At 37.2% G+C, this 11,406-nt stretch overlaps 3 protein-coding genes across 4 annotated transcripts; 1 reads left to right on the top strand and 2 right to left on the bottom strand.

Annotated features, from left to right (window-relative positions):
- LOC107610256 (flowering-promoting factor 1-like) lies at positions 1,371 to 1,769 on the bottom strand. The gene has a single exon (XM_021109455.1). It carries the CDS (start codon positions 1,767 to 1,769, stop codon positions 1,371 to 1,373), a length of 399 nt encoding a protein of 132 aa, XP_020965114.1.
- On the top strand, positions 2,994 to 7,917 carry LOC107612767 (factor of DNA methylation 4). Of its 2 annotated transcripts, none has more exons than XM_016314498.2 (7): positions 2,994 to 3,450; positions 4,086 to 5,172; positions 5,425 to 5,606; positions 5,710 to 5,778; positions 5,888 to 6,172; positions 6,897 to 7,118; positions 7,343 to 7,917. In XM_016314498.2, the coding sequence occupies exons 2-7, from the start codon at positions 4,086 to 4,088 to the stop codon at positions 7,571 to 7,573; spliced, it is 2,076 nt and encodes a 691-aa protein (XP_016169984.1). In that variant the 5' UTR covers positions 2,994 to 3,450; the 3' UTR covers positions 7,574 to 7,917. The 2 variants fall into 2 exon arrangements, with proteins under 2 accessions (XP_016169984.1, XP_016169985.1); XM_016314499.2 differs by having other exon boundaries at positions 3,328 to 3,450; positions 4,073 to 5,172.
- On the bottom strand, positions 8,826 to 11,094 carry LOC107612770 (expansin-A4). The gene is made up of 3 exons (XM_016314503.2): positions 10,822 to 11,094; positions 10,327 to 10,645; positions 8,826 to 9,767 (listed from the first exon to the last, which is right to left on the bottom strand). The coding sequence occupies exons 1-3, from the start codon at positions 10,970 to 10,972 to the stop codon at positions 9,458 to 9,460; spliced, it is 780 nt and encodes a 259-aa protein (XP_016169989.1). The 5' UTR covers positions 10,973 to 11,094; the 3' UTR covers positions 8,826 to 9,457.

Here is an 11,406-nt window from a genome sequence, read left to right as displayed (position 1 = left end):
AGAAAATTGGGACCACTGAGTACCGGTGCTCTGCAGCCACACAGTAACCTCTTCTCTTTTGTTTGACCATATAACAGAATTCAGTTTTTTAAAGCCTAATGATAGAGAGACAAAAAATATAGATAGAAGTTGTCTTATTTAGCATTCATTAATTGTCGCAACAATTAATAAATGTTAAATAAGACAAGAACAATTAATGAATGTTAAATAAGACAAATTTTGACTGTTTTTGTCTAATTTTTTTTAGTTACAAAACATTTTCGAATAGAATATTAGTCTGGAAGAACAAATCATGACCATATTCATTAGAGCAAAGCTTCTAGAACCAAGACTTATTTCACGCGCAAAGAAATTGAGTTTATATATGTATCACTCATCAGCCATTAGTATGGATATTCACGTTCAATTCTACGATGATAGTGAAATAATAAGCTCGCTCATAGTGACTAAAAACATGAATAAAAGTAGCGAAAATATTTGGTAACAAAAGAAAATCAGCCAAAAATAGTCATAACTTATCTTATTTAGCATTCATTAATTGTTGCGACAATTAATGAATGCTAAATAAGATAAGTTCTGGTCGTTTTTTTTGTCTCCCTAGCATTGCCAAAAAATACTTGGTTACAATAACCAAACGCGTGAAAAAATTTACATTATTATTTATAAAAATGATTTTGTTTTACAAGAAAGCGAAAAATGAATGACTAAAAAAGAAATTGAAAGAGCAAAGTAGAGAAGGAATTAAATGATGTTTGTTAACCCTAGGTAGGTAGGTAGGTAGTAGGCTAGAGGAGCATCTATAAATGGTTGCAGTGGAGTGATACTTTTGTGAGTAGAGTTGTAGACCCAAGATGATAGTCTCTGATAGAAAGATATACAAGATAGTACAGAAGTACTCCTACGTGTCAGCCTTGGGACGTGGACTCATACCAGATTCTCCACTCTTTTCCATCAGCTTTAACACCTCTTCACACCTCATTCATAACCATACGCATGCATATGCCTAAGCCAGTAACTAAACCATTTCCTCGTTCATTTCCAACTAGAAAGCCTACGTCACTCCCTAAACCCTAACTAAATCTTTCACGTACTAGTTAATAAATCAACTCCATCATTTCATATTTCACACATATATAAAATAATAACAGCTATTTTTTGTACATAAATTCATCGCCTTCAAAGTCACTCGTTAAATCAAAGAAATGGTAACAATATAGAGTATTATAAGGAAGGGCAATTAAATATATTAATTAATTAATGATAATAACGGAGAAGATGAACATGATGATTACCAAGTGGGAAGTGCATATATTCCTTGTTTGGTTAATGAAAGTGCATGGGGGTTGACGTACTGAGAACTAAGCTTGTTGTTAACGTTGATGGTGTTGCGCAGTGGTGGGGTCACGAACCTGAAAGAAGGAACGGTTCTTGAGAACGATGTCGTACAAGTGGAAATTCTTCAACTTGGAGAACCTCTTGGGGAGTGAGATGAGGTGTGTGGATGAGTCAGATCGGTGGAACTGGATGAGCTCAGGGTTTTCCGAGTTAGGGTAGCGAGTCCAACCGAGTTCGGCGAGTCGCTCTTCCAGCTCATCGTAGGAACGAATCACCTGGTTGCTTGGCAGGTACACCAGCACTCTGGGTCTGGCACCGGGAGCGGTGGCTGTTCCCGCCGCATGCGGTGGATCCCTCTGCTCGAAGGATTCCCTTGTCGGGTTTGTTATGAGCCTCGTCACTCCGTTCTTGCCGAAAACCCAGACCCCAGACATTGCTGCACCTGCACGTGAATCGCTTTCGATGACCACTATTCTGTGAGTGGTGAGTGAAAATGGTCAATCCATTATCACACTTATATAGTTATATACCACGCTTCATCAATTTCGCTTATTATAACATTTATCTAATTTCATAAACCCTATTAATAACACATCTTTCTTCAGCCATATTTAACGTTAACATATATCACCAATGCGTCCAACTTAGTTTATACTGGTTATCCATAATTCTAGCTAGCTAGCTACAAAGATATAACATATAAGCCTTCAAGTAGACGTGAAATTATAAAAACTTTAGGAGCCCAAGGTAATATTATGGGATATAATCTTTGGGAATGGGTAAATTAAAATTTAACTTTTTTTTTTTTATCGAAGATAGGAAGAATAGAACTCGCGAACTCTTAAGTAAGTATAGAAAGATTATACTATTTGAGTTATAATTTATTAATAATTAAAATTTAACTTGTGTGAGAGATGCTTACACATTAGTATGCTATTTTTTGTTCTAATTATTCACGTAAAAAATATTAAAAATATAATATTCTTTTCAAAAAATATACCGTTAAAAATCTAATTAAATTTTTCTTAGTTAAAAGAAATTCATTCCGCTTAATTATACTTTTCTAGTTCTTTTTTAGTTTTTTTACACCAAAAGTATACTTAGTTTTTTAGGGTCATTAATATTTTGTTGTGGGTTTCAATGTGATTAAAGTTATTTCTTTTTTAACCATATGAGATGGGCCTTAGGCCCAAACAACGAGAAATTACCGCCCAAAAAAATAGCTTTTTACTCTTATGATGATGCCATGATTATGAATAATTGAATATATACATGTTTAACGTAAAAAGGAAAAAAAAAAAAAAAAAAAAAAACCTTGATGTTTCCCCGCTACAACTAAAATTCTTCCTACAAGTTCGTTGATTATTGCTTGGGAACCCCCTCTCTAAGTTGCACTAGAATCAACACAATGATTGGTCTATAGGGATTTCATGGTGGTAATTCTTGTATCCACATCAAAAGGTCTTTATTTCAATTGTGAATTTATTATCATTTACCATTACGATTATAAGATAAGATGGGATCCTAAAAGAAGAAAGGTGTTTGAAAATTGCTAATATTTTCATTTTTTTCAACCAATGGAATTGCTGGAATTTTCACCAAAATTACTAGAAATTATCTTTTAACATAAAAATAGAATTATGGGGAAAAAAGAAAAAAAAGGGAAAACGGAAGGACGCATGACATGCACATTGCACCGAGTGCAACGAACCCGGTCTCTCACTCTCACTCTCACTCTCACTCTCTGAATTGAATGAAATTTCAAATTTGAAAAGAAACCCTTAAACCCAGCCTTCCAGCAAGCAGCCACCAGCGTCCACCGCACTCCAGCCGAACCATTCTCCTCGCCGTCGTCGCTTGTGGCGGGTTCTTCTCATCGTTCCTCTTCTCTCGGCGTCAAGGTCGAGCTCAAAGCCTCAAACTCACCGCCGAAAGCCCGAAACCCTTCTCGCCGTCGCACGAAGGTCGAGCTCGTGCCATTGCCGTCGCCGTTAAGGCTTGCTGGTCGTCGTCTCTTCGAGATCTCTCTCTCTCTCTCTGCCGAGCTCAACGTTCCTGCTTCGAGCACTCTCTCTCTGTCGAGGTCAACAGCCCTGCTTGGAGCTCTCGCCGCCGGTAAGCTCTCTATCTTCAATTTATTTTTGCTTGTTTAATTCTGAGTTGGAGTCGGGTTCAATTGTGAGTTGCTGGGATTAACTCTGAGTTGTTGAGTTAATAGTACTGATTTTGTTGATGTACGTTTATTCTGAATTGTTGATTTTCTGAAATGATGATGATATTGTTGCTGATATGTTGTTGGCTTGTTGCTGATTTTCTGATGATTACTGATTAGGTGATGATTAGTGCCTTTGTTTAATTCCAAGTTGGAGTTGGGTTTAATTGTGAGTTGCTGGGTTTAATTCTGAGTTGCTGAGTTAATAATACTGATTTTGTTGATGTTTGCTCATTCTGAATTGCTGATTTTCTGAAATGATGATGATGATGATGTTGCTGGCTTGTTGCTGATTTTCTGATGATTACTGATTAGCGCCTTTGCTGCTCATTTAACAGTTGTTAATCCCCAATTTTAGAAACTGAGTTGCTTTCTTCTTGTTGAAACTTGTTTAAATTTCTGCTTTGGTTGGAAACTGCGGGTGAGTTAGTGAACGGATACAGACAAATGAAATTAAACGTTGTTCTTGATCTTGTATAGTATGCATGAGATGATTTGGCATAATATTTGAAAATCTGATTTCAGTTCACATTGGCAGATGTCCAAAGTGTCAGAACGTATGACTGAGTCTGAGTTGAAAGATTATGAGTATAGTTACTACAAGGACTTGAAGAAAGAGTCTATTGTAGTGAAAATATCCAGTTCAACGTATAGGTGCCCCTTTTGCCCTGGCAAACAGGATTGCAGTTTGAGTGAGCTTTCCAAGCATGCATCACGATATGCCTCCAGTTCGATGAGCAGGGGCCAAAAAGATAAAGCAAAGCACTCTGCTCTTGACAACTATATCGTTAGATATCTTGATGTTAAGAGGAGGAGGACATCAGAACCTGCAGAACCTGTTGAAAAGGATGATGTTAAGAGGAGGAGGACATCAGAACCTGCAGAACAGAGGAGGAGGACATCAGAACCTGCAGAACCTGTTGAAAAGGATGATGTTAAGAGGAGGAGGACATCAGAACCTGCAGAACAGAGTAGGAGGACATCAGAACCTGCAGAACCTGTTGAAAAGGATGATGTTAAGAGGAGGAGGACATCAGAACCTGCAGAATCTGTTGAAAAGGATCAGATGTTTGTCTGGCCTTGGATTGGTATCTTGGCAAACATTGCTAGGGAACTGAAGGGTGATAAGTACACGGCAGGAAGTGGCAGCAAACTGAGGGATGAGTTGACACGAGATGGATTTCGTCCCTTGAGAGTTACTCCGTTATGGAACTGGCGTGGGCATTCCGGTTTTGCTGTTGTTGAGTTCAACTCAGACTGGGAAGGTTTCATAGATTCAATGAACTTCGAGAGGAGCTTTGAATCTAAACGCTGTGGTAAGAAGGACTACTACAGTGTGAGAGACCGAGGTAATAAAATTTATGGATGGGTAGCCCGTGAAGATGACTACCACTTTAAGGGTATAGTCGGTGAACATCTCCGTAAAACTGGGGATTTGAAAACTGTTTCTGGAAAAGAAGCAGAGGACAAAAGGAAAACAACTAAGCTTGTTTCAGGGCTGGCTAATACTTTGAAAATGAAGAATATAGAATTGGAACAGGTGACAAGCAAATATGATGAAATTAATGTGTCTCTGAAGAGAGTGATGGAGCAGAAAGAGGAGATGATTAAATCATTTAATGATGGTATGTCAAATCTTTTAATGAATTCCTAATTGTTTATAGTTTAATAAATTGGTCTATTACTTTTATTCTTTACTTTTATGATAAGTTTGTTTTGTTTCTCCAAATGGGATGGTGAAATATATGGTTTTATATGGTTCTCTCTCTTTTTGTTTCTTATGGTAGCTTACAGGTTAAATTGGAAGATATAAATAGTTATGTACTTATGTTAATTCTGGAACGTTGCTTACTCCTTTCTTTATCTTCTATCATTAGAAATAAATAAGATGCAGCAGATTGATCGGGATTATCTGGAGAAAATTTGCAAGGATCATGAAAGAGACAGAGCACATTTAGAGAAACAGAAGAAAGAACTTGAGCTCATTGAGAGGGATCTGAAGAAGAGGGAGGTGCAGAATGAAAATGAGAGAAGGAAGCTATTTCTTAAGAAGAAAAATGTAATTTATTTTCCTGTTTGAGTTCAGAAAAACCATATCTTTTGTGTAAAATTTGGAGGACCACTCCCAATTGTTTTAATTGTTATTATACTGGCATTTGCAGAATGAAATGGCTATAATGGAGCAAAACAAAGCTGATGAGAAAATGATGCGTAAGGCTGAACAACAGAAGGTATAAATTCCCTTTCTCATTTTAGATACATTTGGATGTCTACTATTGTTAATCCAGTTACTTGTGTCCAAGTTATTCACTGTGCCATCTGGGGGGTTGAATATTACAGAGGGAAAAGGAAAAGCTGGATAGAAGAATTCATGAACTACAAAGACAACTTGATGAAAAACAAGCATTGGAGTTGGAAATTGTGCGTCTGAGAGGGGCTGTTGAAGTAATGAAACACATGGAGGAGGATGAAGGAGAGGAGAAGAAGAAACTGGAAGCAATCAAACTGGATCTGCAGGAAAAAGAGGAGGAAATGGAAGCAGTTGAAGGACTTCAGCAAACTCTTGTTATCAGGGAGCGTAAAACCAATGATGAGTTGCAGGATGCTCGCAAGGAATTAGTAAAAGTAAGTACGTTGTCCATGCATAAATGTTAATGTCAATAAGTCTTTTTTGCCTTTCAGCTCTTTCAGTGGTCTGAAAATTCAACTTCAGAAAGTCTTTGATTAATTGTTTCTAGCAATAATAAGCTTGCTTGCATTTTTAAACAAACTTAAAATTCACAGGAAACATGAGAAAAATTATAGGCATATTAATGTAGACAAAACAGCTTCCATTATCCATATTACTGCTGGCAGGATGCTTCATGTTTAGTAGTCTATACTAGATGATATTTTGATTTTCTTAAATTCAAAAAAAATGATAAAATCAGATTCAGGACAATGAGAAAGGTGATTTGCTGTGATAACATGTAGCTCTCTGTTTGGCCATGTATTTTGTGTGATATTATCCTGCTATTTGGGAATCAATGTGGTTGCTAACTTCTGCTTTGTCAGTTCGTTACAGAGTTATCAGGTGAGTCAGTTCTAAATTTCTAACTCAGCATGTTTATCATCTTAAATAAAAAATGGTAGAATCATGCTATGTCTGCAAAAGCCCAGATGTGGTTTATATTTTGCCATCTTGTACTAGTTTGTTGCATTTCGCGTGACCTGTGACTTAACCTTCTAGCTAAGTAATATCTATATTTTCAACTGGTTAGTTGTTGATAGCGTCACTTGGTTGGTTTTGTTGTTTCATTTTTGGTGAAGTAATCTGATATATATGTATTTTTTTTTTTCTTTAACACAGTTTATGAAAGAGAAGTCAGCTCGTGCTTTCATTCATGTGAAAAGAATGGGAGAACTAGATAGCAAACTGTTTGTGAATTTAGTTAAGAGAAAATTTGATGGTTTAGAAGACGATGAGGTGCAGATAAAAACAGTGGAGTTGTGCTCTCAATGGGAGGATTATCTTAGAGATGCAAATTGGCATCCTTTTAAAGTTGTAACAGATAAAGCAGGAAATGCCAAGGTACAATGACTTCAAGAATTGCATGCCTCTTAAAGTATATATATATATTCCCATGAACTGTTAATTTATCCATTTAATTGTGGACATTACCCCGTACCTTACTGGCTATACTAGTTAACAATCAAATAGACCAATGTATCATTTCATTATTGGCACCTTTTTCCTCTTACTCTTTCTTGTATGCAATGCAGCATGATGTAAACTATGTTGGTTATACTTTGTAGGAAATTTTAGATGAAAATGATGAAAAATTGCGGACTTTGAAGGATGAATTTGGTGAGGAGGTCTTTGAAGTGGTGACTAGAGCTTTGTTAGAGTTGCATGAGTACAATCCTAGTGGTAGATACCCAATACCAGAAGTCTGGAATTTCAAGGAAGGAAGAAAGGCATCTTTGGAGGAGGGTATTTTAGATCTGATTAAGCAATGGAAAGTGTCAAGGCGAAAGAGAAATTGACGCTTTTCTTTCGGTGGTTCTACTAGAATTGAGATAATTTTTTGGGTAAGCTGGAGGCCAAAAGCCCAAAGTTATCAGAATTGAGATTGATGTACAGAACTGACAAATGCTTTGATTCAGCAAAATTGGATTTACTTGTCTGGCCCCGCTGGGCTTTCTAAATCCTTTCAAGACGATTCAAACATGCATACAAAACAAATTTCAAACAAGAAATAAAACTACACTTAGTGTTTCGTGTTTATAATTAGCTTTCTTTTTCCATGGGAGGTGCTACTGGAAATTTTTTTTTTGCAGTATTCATTGCCCGAACAAAAATTAAAGTTGCTGATGTGGCTGTTACATCCCGCATTGCTCTCTTAATTACGCGGATACTATGATGTGATGTCACCTGATTGGATGTTAATTGTATTATTTTATTTTATCTAAAGATTAGCCTAACAACATTTGTTAAAAGAGATAATAAGAAACTTTTGTTCTTTTAGTATATTTTATCCACGAGACTTAAAATATTTATATTTCTAATAAACCTTTTTACCTGTATTATTTTGACAAATGTCCCAAGATATTTTACATCTAGTACCAAGTCCATGATTATTAAATTACATTGTAATGCGAATGAATGATGTACGAGTTCTGAGCTGTACAGTACTGTATTTCATAATTCATAGAGCTTTGTGTTTGTTTTCCTTGTTCTTACTCTCCCATGTGATTTTTGTTCTCCTGAGATGAATACCCGAAGTTGGGAGTTGCGCCTTCATTCATGGGTCATTTGTACAGGCGAATAAGTGTATTTGTCAAGAATAGTGGGTCACACATTTGAGTTTGACCACAAAACATTCAGTCCCAACGAATTGCATGTAACGTGGAAAACAGCAGATTGTTCAGTCAGCTTTGGAATATTACATGACTAGGTCCAAATCTTATTTGCCAACACCATATGCATTTATAAAATTTTGCTTTCTCATTGGCTCAAATAACTGGATGGGATTCGAACCTCGCCGCTTCAGATCTCTATAAACTTCTCTTTTACAGTCATTGGTGTAGTCTTATGAATTATTGTCAGGTATTATATTGATCAAATAACTTTAAGGACTTATATTAGCACTACACTAACAAATATTTAGTTATTTTAAAAAGTTAATGACTAAGTTTATGTCATATATCAAAATAAACATTACTTCAAAGATCATCTATCATTTGTGGGGTAGTAGTTTTGCACTAACTGCAATTTAAATCATTACACATCCCTACCAAAAGAAAACAACATAATTGCATGTAGTAGAATGAATGAAACACAAACCAACAAAATACATTTTTCTGATTCGAGCGTATACAAGTTAACCACAACACATGCCCTTAGATACATAATGACATAACAACATAACACCATCCCATTTCTAATTTTGCCGCGGGCTACTACTTTGCTTAGCCGCTTCAGCATTCCTTACTCCTCTTCCGTTCCCTCCTCTTCACTCTAAAATCTAACACACAAACTGATAAAAGAGTACAAACTCATGCACGCACCCCAAATTAAAATTATATAGCAATATCATATCAAACCCACCCACCCAAAAAGGACACAAAAGTCAACAAGTCACAACCTGCTGTCACTCACTCACTCCCCCTTTCACAGTCTCCAAAACATTCAGTCAAAAATAAAATCCAGCATTCTAATCGCTATCAAAATGGGCGCCAGAAGGGGGGTAAAAAAAATATAATAAAAAACTGACATTAGACAATTGGTTGGAAGCCAAAAAAAATAATAGCCTTGTCCATTTCATATAATCATGAGCATAATCATAATCATAGTGATAATGATGGGGTAAAAAAAATATAACACTATATAATTATGATTGGGTGTGAGTGATTAGCGACTTAATAAGGTTAAACCCGGAAATTCTTTCCGGTAAAAGTTTGACCGAACTGCCAGTTGGAGGGAGCAATGTTCCAAGAGGTGGAGGTGCGACGGTCACTGGCGGTGACACGGAAGGACAAGGCTTGACCCACTAAGACCGCGTTTGACTGCCAGTTCTGGCCCCAGTTCCTGCTCATTGGCATCCACCCGGTTCTTGAACCCTTCACGTACGTCCTCACTATATCCCCTGCACCCGCGACGTTGCTGATCAATACCAAATTGAAGTAACGGAATCCGTTAATTGTGAACCTGATCCCACCGTGCTTTCTACATGGCACCCTGCGCAATTACCAATTCATCACTATTACTAATCACGTTGGGGAAAAAATCATGTGCATTTGTTTTGACGTAAAATTGATAGTTGTGATTAACTTCAAATTTATCAAATTATATAAGTTTTCACCTACAGAAAATAAATAAAAAAAAAAGCAATAAATAGGGTCCACTTCACCCCCACCAAATCTGCTACTAAAAGTCAAAAAGACCTTACACACACAGTGCCGAGATTCCTCCTTTTTTTCATGAACACCCGGTCTCGTGCCTATGCTTTACTTTTATCTACTTTTATTAAGACCTACCTATGACTAGTGTTATTTTATTTTCGCTCATTTTAATTAGTAAAATGTTAATGTTGGAAAGGAAAATGCAGTAGCAAATAGCCTTTATCTTTCACTGCATAGTTTTAAAAAATGTGGAAGCTAAGCTTAACGTGAAGTTAATAGTTGAAAATCGTTAGTCAAAGCTATCAAATCATTTAACTGAGTCTAAATTATTAACTTTACCAGAAGTTATTTGCACATGAGGTTTCAGTTTTAAAGAAATATAGAAGTAATGGTACCGGCGATAGGCAACGGGGACGATGCCGGCACGGTACTCAGCGATCTTGAGGAACATTGGCATGGCAAGATCGAAGTGAGGTCTGGGAGGGTTGCACCAACCGCCATTGTCACTTGGGAGTGCGTAGTTTGGGGGGCAGAAGTTTGTTGCGGTTATGAATATGGAAGGGCTGCCGGAGTGGCACCACTGCCTGTCGTTGGCACACTTGATCTCAAAGCAGGCACCGCAGCTTAGACCGCTATTGAAGAGCGCCGTGCTCAGCGCCGCCGTGTTCACTCCATATCCTTGGCTATACAGGTTTCCGTACCCACATGCTCCCCCTACACACCCACACATACATACACTTATAAACTATCAAACTCAAAATTAAGTAGAGAATAATGTTACATACCCATGGCCAATAAGTAATAGCTCAAACGGCATAATCTCCCACTACTCAATTAAAAGGTTGCGGGTTCGAGTCTCCTATCTTTAATAAAAAAAAAAAGTTACATACCCATGGTTCCCGAAGCGTCAGATCCTCCGTAGAATGTGGCGTGAGCAGTTTGCCAAGCACCACCGGAGTACACTCCTGGGATTCTAGCCTCCACCATCCACATTAGAGAGATGATGAGAGATCCAATAATGTTGACCACATTGCTGGCCATACCCCCTATTTTTCTTGTTTACAATGTTATTAACTTATTATTATGTTTGATACCGAGAGGTGGATGGAGAAAAATGTGGGAGCAGTGTGTGAAATACTTATGGTAACGGATTGGGGGGTTTGGGGTTAGTTATAGTTACACACTTAAACACACTCTACAGTGATACAGGGGCACCATCTGGAATTTTCACATTACACTTTCCAATTGTGTTTCATTTCACACCCTACTCCGTTTCATTGTGGGCTCCACAAATATATTACATTTCTGATTTCTCTCTCTAATTATTTTGATTTTTGTCGTTGAGATAGTGAGGGACACCATTCTCCCATCAACTGAATACGTGGCCACAATAACAGATAATGTGAAAAGGACGTACAGTTTGCGACGAATTCAATTCAATATCCAATTAAGTCCATGGACATAAGAGCCCACAG

The sequence above is a fragment of the Arachis ipaensis genome, chromosome B08 (assembly GCF_000816755.2).
Source record: "Arachis ipaensis cultivar K30076 chromosome B08, Araip1.1, whole genome shotgun sequence".
Classification (NCBI taxonomy): Eukaryota; Viridiplantae; Streptophyta; class Magnoliopsida; order Fabales; family Fabaceae; genus Arachis; species Arachis ipaensis.
The sequence above is the reverse complement of the archived record's forward strand: the minus strand, read 5'-3'. Positions and strand labels throughout refer to the sequence as shown.

Excerpts from the sequence above, each read along its gene's own strand:
- LOC107610256 (XM_021109455.1), bottom strand. The coding sequence starts at position 1,769 with ATGTCTGGGGTCTGGGTTTTCGGCAAGAACGGAGTGACGAGGCTCATA.
- LOC107612770 (XM_016314503.2), bottom strand. The coding sequence starts at position 10,972 with ATGGCCAGCAATGTGGTCAACATTATTGGATCTCTCATCATCTCTCTA. Across the intron at positions 10,646-10,821 it reads TGACGCTTCGGGAACCATGG|GGGGAGCATGTGGGTACGGA; the intron begins GTATGTAACTTT and ends GTGGGTGTGTAG. Across the intron at positions 9,768-10,326 it reads GTCCCCGTTGCCTATCGCCG|GGTGCCATGTAGAAAGCACG; the intron begins GTACCATTACTT and ends GTAATTGCGCAG.
- LOC107612767 (XM_016314498.2), top strand. The coding sequence starts at position 4,086 with ATGTCCAAAGTGTCAGAACGTATGACTGAGTCTGAGTTGAAAGATTAT. Across the intron at positions 5,779-5,887 it reads GTAAGGCTGAACAACAGAAG|AGGGAAAAGGAAAAGCTGGA; the intron begins GTATAAATTCCC and ends TGAATATTACAG. Across the intron at positions 7,119-7,342 it reads ATAAAGCAGGAAATGCCAAG|GAAATTTTAGATGAAAATGA; the intron begins GTACAATGACTT and ends TATACTTTGTAG.